The 21,025-nt window shown below is 51.3% G+C and overlaps 8 protein-coding genes across 8 annotated transcripts; 4 read left to right on the top strand and 4 right to left on the bottom strand.

Annotated features, from left to right (window-relative positions):
• Positions 1-2,801: 2,801 nt before the first annotated feature.
• On the bottom strand, positions 2,802-4,642 carry AYO21_04795 (glucose-6-phosphate 1-dehydrogenase; the record flags this gene model as incomplete). The annotated part of the gene is made up of 5 exons (XM_022654766.1): positions 2,802-2,911; positions 2,976-3,862; positions 3,922-4,319; positions 4,392-4,485; positions 4,599-4,642. 5 exons carry the CDS (start codon positions 4,640-4,642, stop codon positions 2,802-2,804), a joined length of 1,533 nt encoding a protein of 510 aa, XP_022512905.1.
• Positions 4,643-6,055: 1,413 nt separating this feature from the next.
• AYO21_04794 (60S ribosomal protein L33-A) lies at positions 6,056-6,851 on the top strand (the record flags this gene model as incomplete). Its single annotated transcript, XM_022654765.1, has 3 exons — positions 6,056-6,080; positions 6,230-6,335; positions 6,653-6,851. 3 exons carry the CDS (start codon positions 6,056-6,058, stop codon positions 6,849-6,851), a joined length of 330 nt encoding a protein of 109 aa, XP_022512904.1.
• Positions 6,852-7,971: 1,120 nt separating this feature from the next.
• AYO21_04793 (hypothetical protein) lies at positions 7,972-9,048 on the bottom strand (the record flags this gene model as incomplete). Its single annotated transcript, XM_022654764.1, has 3 exons — positions 7,972-8,099; positions 8,192-8,854; positions 8,913-9,048. The coding sequence occupies 3 exons, from the start codon at positions 9,046-9,048 to the stop codon at positions 7,972-7,974; spliced, it is 927 nt and encodes a 308-aa protein (XP_022512903.1).
• A 1,070-nt stretch (positions 9,049-10,118) lies between these two features.
• Positions 10,119-13,793, bottom strand: AYO21_04792 (hypothetical protein; the record flags this gene model as incomplete). The annotated part of the gene is made up of 6 exons (XM_022654763.1): positions 10,119-11,028; positions 11,091-11,787; positions 12,741-13,113; positions 13,169-13,351; positions 13,407-13,526; positions 13,596-13,793. 6 exons carry the CDS (start codon positions 13,791-13,793, stop codon positions 10,119-10,121), a joined length of 2,481 nt encoding a protein of 826 aa, XP_022512902.1.
• Positions 13,794-14,554: 761 nt separating this feature from the next.
• On the top strand, positions 14,555-15,841 carry AYO21_04791 (hypothetical protein; the record flags this gene model as incomplete). The annotated part of the gene is made up of 1 exon (XM_022654762.1): positions 14,555-15,841. One exon carries the CDS (start codon positions 14,555-14,557, stop codon positions 15,839-15,841), a length of 1,287 nt encoding a protein of 428 aa, XP_022512901.1.
• A 1,005-nt stretch (positions 15,842-16,846) lies between these two features.
• On the bottom strand, positions 16,847-17,182 carry AYO21_04790 (hypothetical protein; the record flags this gene model as incomplete). Its single annotated transcript, XM_022654761.1, has 1 exon — positions 16,847-17,182. The coding sequence occupies one exon, from the start codon at positions 17,180-17,182 to the stop codon at positions 16,847-16,849; it is 336 nt and encodes a 111-aa protein (XP_022512900.1).
• A 217-nt stretch (positions 17,183-17,399) lies between these two features.
• Positions 17,400-18,593, top strand: AYO21_04789 (hypothetical protein; the record flags this gene model as incomplete). Its single annotated transcript, XM_022654760.1, has 1 exon — positions 17,400-18,593. One exon carries the CDS (start codon positions 17,400-17,402, stop codon positions 18,591-18,593), a length of 1,194 nt encoding a protein of 397 aa, XP_022512899.1.
• A 444-nt stretch (positions 18,594-19,037) lies between these two features.
• AYO21_04788 (hypothetical protein) lies at positions 19,038-20,264 on the top strand (the record flags this gene model as incomplete). Its single annotated transcript, XM_022654759.1, has 1 exon — positions 19,038-20,264. One exon carries the CDS (start codon positions 19,038-19,040, stop codon positions 20,262-20,264), a length of 1,227 nt encoding a protein of 408 aa, XP_022512898.1.
• Between the last annotated feature and the right edge of the window lie 761 nt (positions 20,265-21,025).

The following is a 21,025-nucleotide window of genomic DNA, read 5'->3' as shown; positions in this document are numbered from 1 at the left end:
GCATGCAGCCGACCCGCTGTACCAAGACACCTTTTGCATCATGACTTCTGAGACATGCTGCGTCTTCCGTGGCTGATCCGTCCAACCTTAACCTTGTTTGACTGAAGAGGAAGCTCATCGATTGAACTATCAAGTATCACGGTGGAATCCCCTCGTCGGAGTTATGGGTCTCAGGCACAAGCTGCTGTTCTCCATCTTTGCCAGAGCATAAAACCGTGGTTCTGCCACCCGGAGCTTCCGAAGTGAATGCTTGTTATCATGAGAGGCCTTCATTAATTCTTATTCTGGTGTACTTTAGAGCCCGGAGCTCCATCTCTACCGACTAGCTGCTAGCATGGCTTGTTTGCCAGGCACCGAGCCAATGATATCTGCGCCTCCACAGAGAATAGTTTGATAGGTATGAAAGTACAAAAGGCCCTATCATGTATTGCTTTCCGACCAAAAGCAGAAAGCAGTTGCTCGGTGTTCTCTATCTTGTACACCAGACAGGCCTACCGAGTACTGAGTAGTACCGAGTACTTCGTATAAATCCAAGGCATGGATGGCCTCCAGCCACAAGCGAGGTTATCAAGCATCCACAGGACGTGCCCTCGAGCCACCACATACACACATATGTCCCTCCCCCGCTGCAGCATGTTCCGGTCTGCTCTGCCACGCCATGTGGCTTCTCTCGGTAACTACCAACATGAAAAGCTCCAGTGACATCACCATCCACCATCCACAGCTCCATACCCAGATAAGACCAGCAGGTGGCTCTCCAAAGACCCTCTCGAGGTCCTGAGAAACTCGTAGCGGACGATCGCGAATGCTAGAACTCGTTCGAGAACGATCTTCTGAAACAACCTCCTGAAGATCAAACATACTCTCCCTCGCCCCTTCCATCGCGTTGTAGGTAGGTAGGTATGTATGTACATGTACCTCGTACATCGGTGGGCGTGTATCTATCTGTTCACATTTACCCCTCCTCCATCCTGGCATCACACTATGGTGACTACCCGGTTGGTACCCTTTGTGAATACCACCCCCCCTTCACAGTACTGATGGCACCATCTAAGCTGTGTCGTCCGGAAATAGCTTACAGGGGTCGGTACTTGGCAAATGAACGACATCGACATCGACATCGACAATCGTGGTATTTGCTGTCCATTCAACGACAAAAGGTCTGTGAGAGAAAGGTGCAGGATATATCTTTGTGTTTTTGTGTGTTTTTGGGTATCATATCATGACATGGCAACTCTGCCCTTTGAACCTTGTGGGCAGAAGTTCCTCCCCGATGAGATGACCACGAAAAGGAAGTCTACTTCTTTCAGGACGAAAGGCAGGTCTATTCAACACGAATAAACGTGTAACAAACGAGATCATTCACCTATACTTTTCCAATACAGCTGTGCGCATTATGTGGAAACACATGCGGTAGGTCAGTGGCGGGACGACGACAAGAGAACGCCCTTCATGATGAGAATGTCTTACCCACGGCTTCGTTCTGGCCCACGGTGCGGTGGTACCCAGGAAGTATGTCCCCTTAACATGGCCCAAACGATCACCGCTTTCATGAATGGGCTGGACGACCTCAACTACAATTTCGCTGGGGGTCTTCCTGCCGGTCAGGGTCGATATCTCGCCAAACTTTGGGCCAGGGATAACATTCTACAGGAAGCTCTGATACCGAAAATGCTCAGCGTCCTTCCCCTGCAGGGGTGAATTAGCATATCGATCAAATCTAGTGGAGCGTCGCCAATTGACTATTGTCCGTTTGCAATATTATACGCAACCAGACACAGACACAGACACCCAGATCCCAGATGGTCGCCGCATCCCTCTGACAGTAACAGGGACATTGAAATTGACATCCACAGACACCCATTTTTCCCGCTCCCGAGCCAGAAAGGCTACCAAGGCACTTATTTCACTGCAGGCCCAAGCCTCTGTCAACGAACGAGAGAGACAGAGCGCGAGCGAGAGCGAGAGAGTACCAGAGTCATCTTCGAAAGAGCTCGGAGCTCAAGAATCGACAACCGAGCTCATTTTACGAAATACATGTCTCCGAGATCCTCGAGTTCTTCGAAAAAAGGGTCAGCAAAGCTGGTTCATGGTCAACACCAACACTATCGAAGCAGCCCTGACGTCCCAATGCAAGGGACTCACAACATGGTGTCTACAAATGGCATCAAGAAGTTCTCCCCTGTCCCTCCATGCCTGCTGACTGTGTCATTCATTCAATGCCTAAAGTGGACACAGGGATCATGTGCTGAAGACGATCCCACGGTCAAAAGGAGAGGGGCATAGAAATCAAGAACGGTTCTAGTCCGGAGACCTAGGTGTGCTCGTAGAGCATCCAAGTTTCGTAATGCACGTGCGTAAGTTTCTTCGAGGGAACCCAATGACACTCCCAAACTCCACTGGCGTTTACGTTGCTAGCCTTTGCAGATAAAAAGACTGTATGTGTAGCTTATGTCTATCTATCGGGTGCTGCCACGCTGCCTACGTGCATCACATTGGTGCTAGAAAATTGATTGATCTCGTCCTAGTGTCAATGCCAGCCTTGCCTTGCCCGAGCCACTCGCAGACGCCAACGCAAAAGCATACCCTGTAGCTCTCAACTGTCTCTCGCTTCTGCATAACTGCGCAACACATTGGTCGTCGAGACCTCTCGCCAATACCAGGAGCGGGGCCTGAACTCGAGCTTCCACATTCTACCCAGAAGATCGCTTTTCAAGTACGCAAGCTCGACCGCTCATGCAACATTCCAACGGGATCGATGTAGATAAGGATAAATGAGACTGTAGCTCCAAAAGTCCAGTCTACAACTTGTTGGGCGTGCTCTGGGTGTTCCACTGGTATCCAGCGGCGTCGCTGAACTTGTAGCCATAGGCGGCGATGAACTCATCCAGGACTGCCGGACCACGAGAGCCTGCAGGGAGGGATCATGTTAGCTGCAATCTAGCAAGAAACTTTTCGAGCAGGACGAGGCTTACCATAAGGATATTCCATAGGCACAATGTCCTTTTTGGTGTCCAGGTACTGCAACAACGGGGTGAAGATCCTCCAGCTGGCATCCAACTCATCGTCACGGACGAAGTTGGAATGATCTCCTTTCATCGCATCGAGGATCAAACTCTCGTACGCCTCAGGAATCTTAAGGTCTGAGAAGCGGCGACGGTAGGTAAGATCCAGCTCAGTGACAACCGTCTGCATGGACAAGCCGGGAAGCTTTGAGTTCATCTTAAGATAGACAGATTCGTTGGGCTGAATGCGGATGACGAGTTCGTTGCGAGGAATATCCTTGAAAATACCCGAGGTGACATCCTTGAATTGTACGCGAATCTCAGTCTTCTGCTCGTTAAGAGCTTTGCCGGCCTTCAGAATGAAGGGTACACCGTCCCAGCGTTCATTCTTGATGAATGTTACCAACGAGCAGAACGTTGGACACCGCGAGTCCTTGGGGACTGTGTCATCTTCCTTGTACGCAGGTTTGGTCCCATCTAGAGACTTTGCGTACTGGCCAATGATGGTGTTCTTAGGCTCAATGGCTGGGATAGCCCTCAAGACTCTGACTTTTTCATCACGGATGTCTTCAGCGGAGAAAGAGATTGGCCTTTCCATAGCGAGGAGAGTCAAGACTTGTAGCAAGTGGTTCTGCATGACATCACGAATGATACCAAACTCGTCGAAATACCCACCTCGTCCTTCAGTACCAAAAGGCTCCTTGAACGTGATCTGGACGTTGTCGATGTGGTTGCGGTTCCAGGTCGCTCCGAGAAACTCGTTACCAAATCTGAGGATGAGCAAGTTCTTCACCATTTCCTTCCCGAGGTAGTGGTCGATACGGAAGATCTCTTCTTCTTTCCAATCGGGCTCGAGGCTGCGCAAATTCCAAGGTCAGTCTGGCTGGATTGCCGACGATACAAGCTTGCCACTTACGCCTTCTGCAACTGCCGTGAACTTGCCAAATCCTTGCCGAACGGCTTCTCAATGATAATTCTGGCGATGCCCTTTGTGGGGTAGCAGTTGCGCTTGAGGTGTTCCGAGACTGTGATGAAGACGCTAGGAGGGAGGGCCATATAGAAGACTCTGTTGCCCTCCTTACGATCCTTCTCAATCTCTTCGATATGTTTGTTCAGGGTCTGGAATGGCTCATCTTGGTCGTATTGCCCAGCAATGTATGTGCAGACAGAACAAAATTGGTCGAGTTGTTCCTCAATATCTTTTGTGGGAGTCTTTATGTAGGATCGAACTCTTCGCAGGTATTCAGCGTGATCCATTTTGGTTCGGGCATATCCGATGATCTTGATGTCTTTGGGGAGGAATTTGTTGCGAAACTGTCGTTGTAGACGTGTCAGTCAACCTTCTCAAACACCACAAATTCAATGGGAGGGCAACGTGGAACTGACCAGGCCGAACAGTGCTGGGAAGGTTTTCTTCTTTGCCAGATCACCCGAAGCGCCGAGCACAACTATAACCGTGTTCTCCTTGAGTTCGATGGAACTGTCAAACGGTGGTCCGCATTAGTGAGATTCCATTCAACAATTTTCCAAGGACGTCGGGGGGGTGGGGGAGAGCGGGAATCGACACCGCCGTGCCTTTACCGATGTACTCACCCTGCATCTCCCAGCTCATCGGCATGAATGATGGTGTCGGCCATGGTGACTGAAGTAATAGGCGATGTTAATGAATGAATGAGATAGAGATGGAAGTGAGATCAGCAGAAAAAGTCGGCTCAAAAATTTACTGAGATGGTGTTCTGTCAATATGCGGTGGGATGGACGATTAGCGGCGCCAGGGTGACAAAGCTGTGCTGGTCGCCGGAAATAACAATGGGGGAATTTGGGCAATGACTGCGGAAGCCGGACTCTGATGCTGTGAGTAGTTCCGCCGCGGTCGAGATTGATGAGGTGCCGCTACTCAATGCTGGGCTGAAAGTTGAGTAATGTTTGACGGTGATGGTGGGGCAGAGCGCACTTTGCACGGGGGGAGGACAGCAAAGGCACTGGGGCGGTAGATAGTTACCTTGGTTGTTCAGGCAGCTCCTTCCCTACACCTTAAATTTGTCCCTTGGTGCCCCGCGAATGCTTCGAGACCGCCCTCCGGAGTTTGGCTCGGCAATAACAATCCCGGTGTTGAGGCACTATGGATATTGGTGAGTTTCGTCGACGTTTCGAGTGCTATCAGCACCTACAGCAGAGACAAAAAATGAAACGACAGGCATATCACTGCTCAGCGCAGGCGGCATGAGTTTTATCAATGCAAGTATATCTTGACGAGCAAGACCCAGATGGCACATTTCGTCACTAATCAGTCAGCATGCCAGCCGCCGCACCCATGAAAGCCCATGACTGAAGCACCCTCCGCTTGGTGTCGTTTCCTAGCCTATCGAGAACCCATCTGCCACCCTCACCAGGCGGAATCTTCGGCTATCCCCTGAGAACCCATCTGACCTTTCCTCGTGTTTGCCTGTCTGAGGAGATTGAGTTGCTTCGTCACTGTACCACCCTTATGTAATCGCCTTCTCCCTGCAGATTTCTAAGTCTGGACAGTTTCTGGAATGCCATTGAGCTCCCTGGATTGGTTTGGCCCAACAATGCCTTGTCCAGAGCCAGCTTACCATCGTCTTTGCTCACCTCTCCCAGTGGAGATGGTTGTAGGTTTCGCAGCTGAGAAATAGATTCCTCAAAGAGAAATCGAGCCGCTTGATTGCCGAGGCACCAGAGTATTAGCCTGTTATTATTCCATGGCCTCTGCGACGGCACGCAACGGTGATTCCGTGACCGATTTTGTGGACAACTTAGGAATAGTCTACTTTGGCGCCGTGGCACCCTCGATATAAAAGGTAAATCTCGCCGGAACAACTAGAACTCCAAATCAAATCACGTGATGTCAATGAAATCTTGGCAGGCTAAGCTTGACACAGACTAGTTGCACACAATCCCAATTTTCGCAGGCAAAGACCGCAGTCACAACCACCAACATTTCGAGAGTTGGACGAGACATTCAAAGAATCGACCACGTCCCATTCACTTTCAGCTTTTCGTCGTCAACCAGTTCTCACGCCGTCAAGATGGTCTCCGCCGGCGGCCACAGATGTACGTGCACCCCCCCGACCACACTCTCCCTGCGGTTCCCTGCAAAGAACATCAAATGTCGCAATTGGGATTTGATCATGACATTGGTGCAATCAGCAAGGCGGCAAGAATGTGTTGGGATCAAAGCTGACTATCCTGGTGCCGTATAGTATATGTGAAGGGCAAGCACCTCTCCTACCAGCGAGGCAAGCGTAACACCAACCCAAACACATCGCTACTCAAGATCGAAGGTGTCGATGACACGAATGCTGCGAAGTACGTTTCCGCCTCATTCTGAGCAATCTCTCTGTCTATCTCTATCTTCTTCACTCCCCGGATACGTGGTCAATTCGAAGGAAAGGGACAGAGCAAAAGAGGAGGATCGGGGTTTGAGAGCTTGGGATCATCCCTTTGCGCATACCTCGAATACGCACCTCGCTCGTTCTAGAGTTCCAGCTCCAGAGATCACGGCTTTCCTCCGTCCTCGATTTACTTTCTCGCCGCACGTTCTTCTTTTTAGGGATATGCAGTTTGCTGAACTGAAAATCGTGCGAGCCTTGAAACGATTTTGTTCACTAACTTAGATACTGCAGATTCTACCTGGGCAAACGCGTTGCATATGTCTACCGTGCTTCAGCAGAACGACAAGGCAGCAAGATCCGCGTGATCTGGGGAAAAGTCACCCGCCCTCACGGCAACAGCGGCATCGTGCGCGCCAAATTCCGACATAACCTCCCACCCAAGAGTTTCGGCGCGGGCGTGCGGATCATGCTTTATCCCAGTTCGATATGAGTTGGTTGCCTTTGTGTGGATGGGAGGGGGGAGTGGTGCTGATTTCCCCACGCCAGAAGATGTCCTCCCGGGCATCGGATGAGTGGTGATGAGCATTGGGAATGGATGGACTGGTGAGAGGGCGAGTTAGAAACATGATTGACCGATCACGAACGAGGCGCAAGCGAAAGAGATGTCAGCCTCGGTGCATGCGAGGTATGATGGGGAAAAGGTCTCATAATCCGCGCCATGCCTGGTATGCTTCAGAGGTTGAGCTAGACAACGAAGCCTGCCACTGTGGGCCTTTGGCTCCCCTCGAAGGTGATGCCCCTTGGCGCAAGAAATGGTGGGAATGCTGAGATGCCGGGAGTGGTGCGATTGCTGCTGTTGCTGCTGCTACATGGCATTCACGGGAAGAGGCACAATGGGCGCAAAAATGACTAGTCAACTTGGTCGCGAGTTTCCCCAGCGCAGCATTTGTTTCATTATGCATGTGCTACGGAATCACACACACAAAAAAAAGAGAATCTTTCAACATTGTCGGCTCTAGGGCAAGAGGAGTGAGTCGAGTTACTCACCCTCCCTGCTCTTTTCCTTTCTTTTTTTCACTTGCTTTCTTGCCCTTCTCTGCTTCAAGACCCTCATGCTCCTCGAGATACTCACTTGAAATCGCTCGAGCATGAGCTTGTCGTGATTTTTCACACTCCGACGCCAGGTTTGCAACCCCCTCAATGAGAAAGAGTTAGTAGCTTATGAGTACGGAGAGACACTCGAGAAGTATTGAACCTCAACTCAGGAAAAAAAACCTTCGATGTGTCATGTCGTAGCCATAACGATATATTACATTACTCCACATCTATCATGTACCGACCCAGTCTCACCAGCCCGAGGACACGTACATACTGTAGGTGGCCAGGGCGATCCCAAAGTTCTCGCTCGCCGGCGAAATGCCCACGGTCAAGTAAAAGTGCACCAAAAGTCGCAACGTTCGTGAAGTCGATAGTTCGCTCCCTCGCGGACAGAAATGGTGTGTCTATCTATACATAAATACGCCGTATATCACAATCCGTATATCACAAGAATGCAGCCGCCCTAATATATAGTTTTTCCGGCCAAAATAATTGACAAAGACAAGACGATTTCATGAAGAGTCGGGTCCTCCGATCAGAGGTCGGACTAGGGCGTTGGCGAAGAGGGCTACACCCCAGGCAACGCCTTCCCCGACGACGCTGCCGGGACAGAAGTCGGTTCCCGCGTTGATGACGAATGCTGTTCGAATCATCGAGTCAGTAACATGTATAAAACGGGTACCTCATTGGGCTATAGGAGGAGAGCTGGAGGGGGGAAGGACCAAAGCTTACTGCTCCAGATGACCCAATCCGTTGCAAACACGCCGACCATGGTGATGCCGGCAACAGTAAAGACGAATCTCCAGAATGTCGACAGCGGTGAATCCGCATCGATGTACCCAACCATGTTATACATGATGTCATTGGCGCGCTCCTTCCTGCTCCTCGAACAGGCGTGGCCCAACATAACCACCCCGAGGAGCACACTGATGGCACCGGCACCGGCGATGGCATAGAAGGAATTCCAGAAGCGCAGGTATGAGGTGTTGTCTGAACAGACACCAGCGCTCAAATTATCGGGTCGATGCAGGATATACCAGAGCGCAAAAGGCAGACTGAACATGTTGAGCAGTGTGTCTTCAACTGTATGGTCCTTGAGCGACCACAAATAAGTATTCTGGTTCCCCTTTTGGCCAAAGCACACGCGGGCGATGATAAAGTATAGGAGCGTAAAGACGGTGGCTCGGGGTCGCATGGTCCAGAAGCCGAAGAGCATGAAGGCATTGGGACGAAAGCCATTGTTTCGGAGAAGGTAGGTAGCAGCAAACATGGCCGCTATTGATATAATGGCTGTGACAACACCCGCAAAGGGTGTCCACCGAGCGCTGGGAAAGCAGCTGTACCGGGCAACGGCTCTGCGGACTCGCTCGTGGCCTACCAGCAGGCTGATGTTAGCTTGTCATGAGTGGGACAAAACAGAGGGATAACTTGGTGCGAACACACGGAGTCTTACCAAAGATCAAGGACAGTAGGGCTACTTCGGCGTTGAAGATAGCAATCGACGCAAGGAGAGAGTAGGTTGTGGGACAGTTGGTGAGGTCAGCTCTGTCAACAAGGCCCTGTGGCATACAGTTGACATTGTTGGCCATATCAACAGGGTGCCGGGTAAGCAGGCTGGCAGCTGGCTGGATAAGGCTGAGGCGCTGAAATGACTGTGATGTGGGAGCCAGCAAATGCAGTCCTACCGACACTGGCGAATGATTCTGCTTTGAGAGACTTTGATCGAGTAAAGATCATCGGGCTGGAATATTGCGATTAGCAGGGCAATATATACGACCATGTTTGCCCGGTAGGCGACATGATGGGAAGACATGTGTTTGGTGGGGGCTGTGCCTGATTCGAAGCCTCAAGAGGCTTGCAGGAATCTCGTATTCTGCTGTACATGACCCCAATGAGTCCTACAAGGTATCCACCTGTTGAGGGTTCTCGAATGAGAGCCTGAATGAACTGGCACCACCCTTACTAGTGGTCAAGGGCTTCAGTGAGGGACTTCAAGGGAAGCCAACATCGTCGAAGTAGGATGGCCATGCGGGTGTTTCTGAGGATGATTGGGTCTGGCTGCATCAGGTAGCGCAAGCCTGGCCCTTTTCAGATATGTCGTTCAAAGCGTTTGTTGCGCACCTTCACGGTCAATGAGGCAGTCGAGCTTCTTCCGTGAATGCACGATCAAGTATCCCCGAACGAGTTCCAGCGGGGTAGGCCACTTTGGTATATAAAGAGCCAAAGTTCTGGTACAAAGAGAACGTAGCTGATGGAGCCGCATTGAGATCACGACCAATGAGACCGGCTTTGGACTAGGCTTGGTGTGAAAATGCTGAACGAAACTGGCAACTCTCTGCAGGGGCTGGTCGAGACAATGGGCTGAGGCGGCGAAGCGAACAGGGTCGCGCAACTTGATTGTCCAATGGTGGAATGAGAGCAGAGTCAGCCACACTCTAGCCTCACGCAGAGAACGCCCAACTGGGGGCGATGCTTGTTGAGTCCCTATTGCACTGGAGCCGTCCGTTCCGGGTGATTAGTGTGATCTTATCAGATAGGACAATGTTCTTTATAGATTGAGGTGCTCAGGTCAAGTGGTCTCAATAATCTCTTTTGCCACGAAAGTCGACTGGACAGGAATGGCTGCAATGAAGTCGTATTCCACATGACAAGGCTTTTATCAAGTCAAGTGCTTCAGCCGTCTAGCAGCTTCTGCTGAGATCAAGGAGCACAACGCTCCGATGAACATACACACGGCGATTGCATTTGGCGCGTTCTTTTTCAGATTGAGCCACCGATCATGGTTGGAAACCTCATCAGCGACCGGAGAATGCTGGCTTGGTTCCAGGATCGAGAAGACAATCCAACTGACAAACGTCCCGACAAATTGTGGCAGCGTTGTATATACATTCAACACACCCAGGTAGACGCCCGCAAGCTCTCCTGTTGAGGAATGGGCGTCACCTTCATCGGGATGATTGAGTCGCAGCACATCCTCGGAAAAGGTCCTGCGATGTTGTCGCGCGATTTCCATCTCGACACCGTAGTTCTCATCGACGCTGCCACGGACAGCCGTATAACCAGGCACAGTTGAACCACTGATATTGGTAGGAGATCCGGAAGACATCTTATTGATTTCGATACCCAGCAGGCCAAATGGTGCCCAACACGATATGGCCCAGGGTACGCCACAAGCAGCTACCAGGAAGCTTGCAGAAGGAAGTGTCCGGACCCACGGGGCAAATATCGTGATGATGGCAAAGGAAAGATTCGATAAACTCCACGCCGATATCAGATCGGGTCGAATATCGTATGCCGCCGCCAAAATCTTTTGGAAAAATTTGGGAATCGAAGCAGGGGGCCTAGGTGTAAATTTCGTATCGGGTGCCTCCGGTGATTTGATGAGGAATGGGAATATGACCGACGCACAGAAGGTGGTCAAGGAGAAGAACACCAATGCGAGGCTACCTATCCGGCCGACATTCCCCAGGGCGTCTTGTTCATCCTCGACACCCAGTTCGCGAGCAGGAGCCTCGTAGCGATAGTAGATTTCCCCGACGAATGTGCTTGAGTAGAACAGGAAGGGAAACCTTAGAACCGGTACATTAGTCTCTCGCCCGTCGCTGACAACCACTAAGGGCATTTAACTCACCAGCCAACCCAGTTCCAGAATTGTACCCAGCATATAGCTCGTATGCGTGTAGGGAGGTCAAACGTCTTCCGCGCAAGACCTAAGAGTACCTCTTTCACCGAGGTATGGTCGTCCTCGTTAGGCAACCTCACTCTCTCTGTAACAGCCCAACAGCTTATGCCCACGGTGGACCATAAAATCAATGTTGCAATGACCGTCATTTTCTTGAATTGAGTGTCACCTCCCATCCAAGGTGGGAACATCGCAACCAGATCAAAAGTGCCGACGAAGTAGCTGGCTAGATGACCTGCCGCGACCAGCCTCGATGCCCACGCAGATCCAGATTGTTGCTGCGAGACCGGTAATGTATCGACAATCAAGCTGCGACAACACGCCTGCACTGCATTGATTGAAAAATCGAGGGTATAAATGCACATGACAGCGACCAGGATGGTCATGGTCTTTTTTATGTCGCCTTCGGGTAGGAAGCAGCCCACAAATTCAGATGTCCAGCCCAGCAGCAGCAATCCGCCACCTGTGACTATGGCACCCCCGACCATATAAGGTCTTCGCCTGCCGTATCTTGACGTTGATTTATCCGCGTAAGCCCCAACAATTGGTTGCATGATCAAGCCTGAAAGTGGTCCTGCGATCCATACTAGGGATGTTTTCGACTTTGTGAGACCGAGCTGGAGAAGATAGGGAGTTCCGTAGGTCACTGTCAACTGCTGTTAGCGTGCGCAATTGAATCAACACCGGAGTAATTTGTCCAAGGAGAGGGACCTACTCTCCAAGCCCCAGCAGAACCTTTTGTTGAGCACTTGTCAGTTTCACAGATTCGTTGCTAAAACCGAGAGGGAAGTAGTGTCACATACTGAATGCCGACCAGAGAGGCGGCGAGCAAGCACATACGGATGGCTTGAGTTGAGCCTTTGATGGAGGGCGTGCCACTCCATGTTGCAGTTTTCTCCATGTCATCGAGGGGAGGAGGGAAAGAATGGGAGGAAACCGTGTTGCGCTGACCGCGTCGGTAACAAAGATACTGGCGCACTGGATCGTAAGAACTGCAAGTTCTCTTCTGCCACCAGCGACGGCCACGAGGGTATAATATTAGATTCCATGGCCCTGGAAAAGGGGGATTTCCTTATCTCGGCGGTGGATGCCATTTTGTCTTGGAGGTCGCGTGTCACATAATGAATATGTAAAAGGTTGCGCAGACGCGTTTCTGTTTGTCCGCAATGACGTATTCTGTCCTCTTCGCAATGAGTACACAATGATTGACAAGATCAGTGTGCCAAAAATCAGGCACCCCGGACCAGTGATTCTGGCGAGCTGGGTGCTCTGGTTTCAAGGGTGTAAACCTTCGGACTATTACTTTTACGCTTGTAAATGCTCCGGATAACAGATGTGGAAGGTTTAGATTGTGGCACCCACGTGGTGATCGATCACCCAGGCACTCCTTATGCAACCATTCTCCTTCCTGGCTGGGTCAGCTACATAAATTGACATATGTTTTTGGTCTATGACAATGGGTCGTCTGTGACTAGGACTGCGAATTCCACGCTCTATTCAGGTCTGGCCATCACTTCTTCACGTAATCTTCCGAGGTTGCACCACTCCCTGGATGAAATCAGCCAACAATGTAAGGCGCCACAGATCAGACAGCCGCACCGGAGATGAAGAACCACTTGTCAACGCTGCCGTCGATTGGCGCAGGGGGGATGTTCTGTCCCGGAGGGATCTTGGAGAGTTGAGATGGATCGACACGATCTGGGGAGCCGGTATTCGTGACATTGGCCAAATTGATATCACCACGTTGTTGCTTGCCGGTGACCAGACGTTCCCAAGCGTCACTGCATTCACGGATAATCTCCTCGGCGTACTTCTTGTTCTTGCATTCACCGCTGAAGGCGAATTGGTTCTCAGGCTTTCCATCTGGGATCTTGTAGATGCGGAACCATTCGTTTGTCGCTCGGAGCAGGCCAGGAAGATGTCGCTCGACGTCTTCGATATCGTTCAGCTTGGGGGCAAGAGGATCGTTGACCTGTAGCGATATTAGCATTGGAAGGATGAAAAAGATACGGGCTATGACAACTCACATCAATGACAATGATCTTCCAGTCAGTCTCTTCTTCATCGAGAAGTGCCATGACACCAAGGACCTTGACCTGCTTGATCTGACCGGTGTAGCCAACCAGCTCACCAATTTCGCAGACATCCAATGGGTCGTTATCACCCTTGGCCTTGGTTTCAGGGTGTACGACGTTGGGATCCTCCCAGGTCTGTGAACTGGTTAACTTTTGAATCCCATCTCTTTCGTCCTTGACCGCCACTCACTCTTGGGAAAGCACCATAGTTCCAGAGGTAGCCTTTGTGAGGAAAGCAGTTGCGAACGAATCGGAGCTTCCCTTTCTTGACGTCTTGCTTGATGGGGTTCAGGAATTCGTCTTTGGAGATCTGGCGAGCGGTCAGCCACTGCATTTACATTTTGAAGACTTTGGAAGTTCGAAGTTCGAGATTTCTTACCTCCAGTTTTGCGTTGGACCATCTGGGGATCTCGACGACCATGTTCAAAATTGTTTGCTGCTCGTTTGCATAGAGAGGAATGTCATGGAAGGGCGAGACCGGAGTGCCATCTTTCTCAATGTAGCACCTGAACTCATTTGTGTGAAGAGCACCAATTTTTCTGGGCTGGTATTCCGAAGGCTGTTTACTGTACGACATCGTGGCGGACGCTGGACGTGGTAATGAAGCAGAAGTAGAGAGGTGCCGAGCAATGGCTTCTGAACGTTGGGAAGCTATGGTTGTAGAGGTGGAGTGACGGAGGGGAGGAGAGATGGAATTTTCTGTCGGCTTGGTGGAAGCCAGGGCGAATGTGCCAGTGAGGTAACGATGAGCAACCTTGTTGGAGGTAGGGGCGCGGGGTGGGAGGCACAGTGTTGACAATTGGCGGTGAAATGACGACTGGTTCTGAATGGACGAGAAATCCGGGAGGCTGCTGCAGGTGCGCGAAGTGTGACTTCTAGACAGAATGCCAGACACTCGAGACATGTGCATATGAAGGATGAAATAGGCCAGACTAGACTTACTATCCGAGGGATCTAGGACTTTAGTCTCGCCTTACGATTGTGCAACATTAATATTTCCACCTCGGTCGGTGAGAACGACCAGAGCTTCCCATACTCCGAAAATACTATTGAATTTTGATCTGGTATCGATGACTGTGTTGCCACAATCGATCCCGAGTTTTTAGCTATCTTCACGTGATGGAAGGTGGACTTTATCTCCACGTGATACCCGTACATGTTTGCCGCCTGCGCAACTGCGACGTCTCTAGATCTGCGGACAAATCGTTCATTTGGCTTTTCCACATTTGATTCACCACTGCGCTCCTTATGACTGTCGGCCATGCTGTTCGGCCGCAGTCTCTGTTACGACGCACTCTATCCCTCCTAGACTACCTTTGGCCCTCTCTAGCTCCGAGAATGGCAACCCCGCTCCCATTCAAAGATGTTCCTCATCTCCCTATTCCCGCGAAAGGTGTTGACTACCGGGGAAAGATAGTTCTCGCTCCCATGGTTCGGTCTGGGGAACTTCCATCACGTCTTCTGGCTCTCAAATACGGTGCTGACCTGGTATGGGGTCCCGAGACGGTCGATCGATCTATGATCGGAACTACTCAAAATACCAACCCTCGCACTGGCTGCATAGAATGGACGCGGACCTCCAACAACAATTCAACAAGTGTGATATACCGCATTGATCCACAGAGAGAGTCGGACAAATTGATTTATCAAATTGGCACCGCTTCGCCCGACTACGCCGTTCAAGCTGCGACACTCGTTGCTCCGTATGTTCGTGGGATTGACGTGAATGCTGGGTGTCCAAAACCTTTCTCTACTTCAGGAGGCATGGGCGCCGCACTGCTTCGGACTCCTGATCATCTGTGCAACATCCTCACAGCTCTCGTCACGAAAGTGGGAACGCCTCATGAGATCGGTATCAGCGTCAAGATTCGTTTATTAGAGACACCTGAACTGACCTCGGAGCTCGTCAACAAACTGTGTAAAACTGGCATCATCGGCTTGACTATTCATTGCAGAACTACGCCAATGAGACCGCGAGAGCGCGCCATCAGGGATCAACTCCGGATGATCGGTGATATATGTAGAAGCCATGGAGTCGCTTGCTTGATGAACGGAGACGTGAGATCTCGTGAGGAAGGGTTGGCTTTGGCAAAGGAGTATGGGGTCGATGGGGCAATGATCGCCACAGCGGCCGAAGCCAATTCATCAGTTTTTCGCAGCAAGGAGAACGGTGGATTGGCACCGTGGCGAGAGGTGGTCAAAGAGTACTTGCAGCTTGCGATGAGTGTCGAGAACAAGTGGGGTAATACGAAATTTCTCTTGTCTCAGCTCATGCCTGGGAAGAATCCGGCATACCAACCGGTTCAAAAGTCGCGAAGCTATCAAGAAGCCATTTCGCTTTTGGAGATCTCTGACCCCGAGATTGTGGCGAAGGCAGCAGAGATCGATCACATTCTTGGTCTGGGAACTCCACAAACGACCAAAGCAGATATCAAGCGACAGCACAGACAGGAGAACCGAGAGAACCATTTAAAGAAACAAGAAAAGAAGAGAATCCTGGAACAAAGAAGTGACGAGAACGAACACATTCACCAGGAGCGGAACAAGAAGCAAAAGGGCGAAATCGCAGCAGAGAATGCAGGATTCGATGGAGTTGGCCAGGGTGCTTTGGCGGTAACAGCGTGAGCTGGCAGTGACAGTGTACGTCCATGAGCACCGATTCTCAAAGTCTGGAATCGCTTTTGATCCAGAACGAGACCACCACTTTCGTTGCACCACGCCTGAATCGGCATGTACGCCCGTTCCCTGGGTTTCTACAAGACATGCAGAAAAATCTGGTGTCACGGAAACGTCTCAAGGCATCGAAGGTCCGCACATGGGGAGATAGGAGAGATCCGAGGTCGCTTGATCTGCTCCCGAGCAAGATCTATCGAGACGGATTGTGATTCTCTGAGATGCTCCGTTCAACAAATTGACGGCCCTTAGCTCACGAAATGACTCTCGCACCACCATCATATGGGAAGAGAGAGGTCTAAAAGGCATTCGGAGCTTTGGCCCTTTAGCGAATGACCTTGCCTGGGCCATTCACTCGAGCCGAATGCGCGGAGACACCACGAGGCCTGGCCAAATAGTCTTCGGAAGATACGTTGAACCATTGAGTAACACAACCTCTGTGTTCCACTTTGGCCTGTATACAAGACATAATCCCACTTCATGCTTTTCCTGCTCTGAAACACAATTCACAAGGATTCTGTCACCAAATTATATGTACAACAGCATAGAGAGATGGACATAGGTGTGAAGGCCCAGAATTCTGTTTGATACATGCTGATTCTTCTCCCAAAAGTCATCTTTTCTCGCCAACGCCGCCATCCTGGAATCCATTGATGTTGAGGGACATATTCGGCATTGTCCCTTCAAGGGAAAGGTAGTATTCGCATACCGCCGTGCCTGCATTGACTTGGGCACCCGTCTGCCTTCCTAGGCTCTTGTGACATTTGAGACCGAGGTTGCTGTATTTTGTTCGACGTTGTAAGGAGCAGGGATTGTACGCTGGCGCGAGCTTGAATGCCATGCTGGGTGCGCCATCGACCTCCGATGGTCTGGCTCCAGGACAGACCACCCGCGAGACCATCCACCTCATAGTACGCTTCAGAAAGGTTTGTATACTCTCCGACATCGAGACCCTCATCAGCCGGCCAGCTCCTCCTTTCTTGCCAGTACTCTTGCGTGCCTGTCAACTTCCTCCACAATATCGGTTAGCGTGACCTTCTCTCCGGATCCCTTCTTCGAAGAAGCCTGTTGCGGCGCCTCGGCACCCCATGAGTATTTCACGACTTTGCCGTCTTTGAATCCGAGTTCCAAGGTGCTGGGTTCGGAGGAGCTTCGGGGGAGTGCAGTAGAGGAGATCTTGAGAGTTTTGTGAGCATCGGCGGGCAGGAGGGTGAGGAACAGCCGGGGAATTTTGGATGATGCACTGAATGGGTTGAATCTCGCTTTTAACGAGGTCAAATATGTCGTTATCATGTTTGCGGATCAACGGGTGGCTTGTTACGTATTTTCTTGGAGGAAAGATATGGGCGCATTGGAATTGTTCTCGGAAAAAGGTCGCTAGTCCGTAACCCTTCGGCAGACCTGCCCGTTTTTCAGCTGTTTGCTCTGTTTGCACCGTATGCATCGCCTTTCTGGATACATGTCAACCTTCCAAACAGGCACGAATCCCTAGTTGTCATTGTGTGCAAAGATGTCCCTCTCCCTCTCACAACGCCTTCAAGCGTTGGCAGACTCCTTCAAAGAGATATCCTCCCAGATCCAAGAACTCCGCAAGTTCTCGGCCAGCTCATATTCTACCGGCGATCCAGATGAACGACGTCTCGAGCTCGCTACCGAAATCCATGACGACCTTAAGAAACAAGAAGATAGGTTAGACATCCTGAGGCAAGAATTTGAAGACGATGCCATTCCGAGCCATCGGCGAGACCTCTCGAGCCGAGAAAGCGAGCGGGAAAGAAACGCCGACTTGTTGGCGCGACTCACAGAGGATCTGAAGAGCGCGCGGGCCAATTTTCGAAAAGCGCAACTTCAAGCGAAGAGGACTGCAGATGCAGAGAAGCGGAAAGAGAGAGAGCTGTTGTTTGCAGACCGGAAACAGGACGGCAAACAGCAGTCGCGGGGAAGACCTACACACGAGAAATTGACGCAGGACGAACTGGCCCTTCGGGCAGCAGAAGACGTTACCATCGCGTTGCGGAGAGTACACCAACAACTCGAGGGAGAGCTATCAGTCTCACAGTTCGCTCAGCAGACTTTGGAAGAGAGTCAACAGGCACTGGACAGCTTGGCGCAAAGCTATGCGGGAACCACAGACTTATTGAAAGCAAGCAGGGGGTTTCTGGGCCAGTTAGTACGGAGCAACAAGTCCGACACTTGGTTTCTGAGGTCCTCCTTCTATCTACTTGCTGTCACGATATGCTGGCTCTTCTACAGACGGATCCTCTATGGCCCTCTGATGTTGTTTATTTGGTGGCCTTTGCGCATGATGTGGTGGGTCACTTTGACAAGTATGGGAGCTGTGGGACTGGGAGGCAGATCCGATCCTATGACATCGCCTGCTGCAGTGCCCTCTCTCACAGTCTCAATGCCTGGCATGAATGCGAGGGGCATGCCAACACACAAGTCTGGCATTTATTTCAAGAGCATGGAACTCCCGGCGAAAGGGGGAGGTGGAAGAGGGCCACCACCAGAGATTCCCCAGCAATACTCACACGAGGGAGCTGCGAGTGATATCATCAAGGAAGTTGAAAGAATAGTCGAAGACCAAGGTACAGATGTAGACGATATCACCGATGAAGAAAGAAAGGCACAACAAGAACAGCCGCGAAACACGTTGAAGAGGATGATGGAAGTTGACGTCGACCGAGTGAGGGACGAGTTATGATTGATGCTATGATGAATTTGGGTTGTGCAGACTCTATTGTAGTTTCTTGGACAACTCTTGTGCCCTGCCTGCTGAAGACGACCTCCTGGATCGCTCAGCCTCGTCTCATTGTGCTGACATCATTTTGTGCTATACCACTCAACACATCCTCAGGTGCATAGACTAGGACTCTTATCTGGTATATCCCTCAGGAATCACCTGGGGGGGAAATCTGCTTGGATATTCTGGTCCTTTGGCTCATAATACTTTGGAGTAGTGCTTGACTTGTACGAGGTATGGTTATTGGTATCACGTGCGTTCCTGGGAGAACATTGCCAAGCTAGAAGCCACTTAACGCGTCCTTCATCCCCGGGACGCGTCCCGCACCGACAACTTTTGGAGGTAATCCGTCATCGAATAACCCAACTACAGACACCCCCCATCGCAACGTTTGGCAAATATAAGATGGCGAACTTCTTCGACCGCAACCGCGCTGCGGTGTCAAGCTCCAAGAATGCCGGCCCTAAGTCGGCCGTCGAACAAGCCCCTGCCGCGCAGCCGTGGACGGAGAAGTATCGACCAAAGAGTCTGGAAGAAGTCAAGAGCCAGGAACATGCCACCGAGACCCTTCGTCGGATGGTCAACGCCTCCAACCTGCCTCACCTCCTCTGCTACGGCCCTCCGGGAAACGGCAAGACGTCCACGATCCTCGCCCTCTGCCGAGAACTGTTCGGCCCCGAGCTCATGAAATCGCGCGTCCTGGAACTCAACGCCTCCGACGAACGGGGTCTCTCGGTGATCAGGGAACGGGTAAAGCAGTTCGCGTCACTACACCTGACGCATCCGTTCTCCGACGAATACCGCAAGAAGTACCCGTGCCCCAACTTCAAGGTCGTCTTGTTGGACGAGGCGGACCAGCTCACGCAGGATGCGCAGGGGGCGCTGAGGCGGGTGATGGAGATTCACAGCGCAACCACCAGATTTGCGCTGTGCTGCAACTACGTCTCGAGAATCATCGACCCCATAGCCTCCCGGTGTTCCAAGTTTCGGTTCAAAGCCCTTGAGGGATCCGAGGCGGTCGCGCGGATTGAATCGATTCTCAAGGCGGAGAATGTGAAATATGAAGAGGGCGTCATTGAGAGGACTCTGAAAGTGTCGGACGGGGATCTTCGACGTGCCATCAATCTCCTTCAGAGCGCCGCCCGACTGGTTGGTGCTTCGGCCTCAATACCAACCTCCAACGGCCACAAGAAGAGAGTGGTCGCGGATGAATCAGATGAAGAAATGGAAGATGTCGATACCGCCAAATCGAAACCTTCTCCGTCAAACAACATGATCAAGATCTCCGACATCAACGAAATCGCAGGCACATTCCCCCCGAACCTCACAGACAACCTCATCCAGATCCTCCAGAAGGGCAACTCCCGAAACTATAACAACATTGCGTCGGAAATCACCGACATCGTCGCCAGCGGCTATGCCGCCAACGAGGTTCTTTCTGCTCTGTATTCGGCCGTGGTGCTTGGGGAAGACGACGTGGCCGTCAACGGCAAGGAGGACGCTGCCATGAGGAAAAAATACAAGCTGACGGCCATCTTCTCGGAGTTTGACAAGAAGCTGGTTGACGGCGTCGACGAGCATCTCGCATTACTCGACATGAGCTGTCAAGTTGCGGGCGTACTGGCTGCTTGAACCACAGGATTACTGAGAGGCGGCTTTCGTTACATGACTACCTACTGAATGAGGCGGATATTGATAGATGTTAATTATGCCTGCATCAGCGATGGCGTTTGCGGTATCCTTTTCCAGACAGACAGACCGGACTGGCATGTGGGATGGACTGGGCAGGGAATGGGGAAAAACACTGATTTAGGGGGCATACACAGGGAAGGAGATTGTACCATGTGACACGACTTTTTGATTCGTCGTTTCGAAGGACATGTGGGAAGAGGGAGGCTTGCTCGGATGTGGCATGATTAAAAAGGCCAGAAGGGAGATGGATATCTACACCGATCCCGGTGCCCGGATGGCATGGAGATGGTTTCCGAGAGAGAGTGTGTGTCTCTTGCTTGACATTCTATGTAGGGATCAACTCTCTGCGATTCCGCGCATGTTCCCTATCCGTCCAATGTCGCTGTCTGTCTACAAATTCGAGCACCTTTCCACCCGCGCCACAAACTGATTGCACAAATCACCCCCGTTCCTATTGTCGCTGCGTCTCAGCAACGCTCTCCACGATTTCCATATGCCCCATGCCGGAGAGCCCAGACCCGTGACGATATCGCAGTTTGGATTCATTCGTCTTGTCAGCCAGTGATTCGATTTCGTGAACAACCACTGGTCTCACCTCCCTTGCTGTCCATTTCTGTTCTCTTCCCCGTTTCGACCCTAGGGGTGATTCACCAGGGACCCTGAACTCGCGACAAATACAATGATTTGAAGTCCGGATTCAC

This window comes from Fonsecaea monophora (assembly GCF_001642475.1).
Source record: "Fonsecaea monophora strain CBS 269.37 chromosome Unknown Scaff28, whole genome shotgun sequence".
Classification (NCBI taxonomy): domain Eukaryota; kingdom Fungi; phylum Ascomycota; class Eurotiomycetes; order Chaetothyriales; family Herpotrichiellaceae; genus Fonsecaea; species Fonsecaea monophora.
This window is presented reverse-complemented; position numbering and strand designations above follow the sequence as displayed.